Raw genomic sequence first — 251 nt, forward strand, 5'->3', positions numbered from 1 at the left:
CTCCCTGTGGCGCGCTCTTGAAACTAGGCGGTCGCCATGGAGCTCTTGGGAGAGTATGTCGGACAGGACGGGCAGCGGCAGCGGCTGCGCGTGCCCTGTGAGGCGCCAGGTAACGCTGACCGTTTCCAAGTCCTGTTGTCGGGTGTGGCCCAGATGAAAGATCTGATAACCGATTTCTTCGACCCGCTGGTACAGCGGGAAGCGCAGGACCGGGTGGCTGCACCGCCAGACGAGGCCTCGGACGGTGAGCT

General features: G+C 63.7%; 1 protein-coding gene across 1 annotated transcript; it reads left to right on the plus strand.

Annotated features, from left to right (window-relative positions):
• Positions 1-16: 16 nt before the first annotated feature.
• On the plus strand, positions 17-244 carry LOC102468808 (EKC/KEOPS complex subunit GON7-like; the record flags this gene model as incomplete). Its single annotated transcript, XM_006160606.2, has 1 exon — positions 17-244. A coding segment is annotated over exon 1 (208 nt), but the record flags the coding sequence as incomplete, so codon positions are not given.
• Positions 245-251: the final 7 nt, after the last annotated feature.

The sequence above is a fragment of the Tupaia chinensis genome, unplaced genomic scaffold (assembly GCF_000334495.1).
Source record: "Tupaia chinensis unplaced genomic scaffold, TupChi_1.0 Scaffold000693_1, whole genome shotgun sequence".
Lineage (NCBI taxonomy): Eukaryota > Metazoa > Chordata > Mammalia > Scandentia > Tupaiidae > Tupaia > Tupaia belangeri.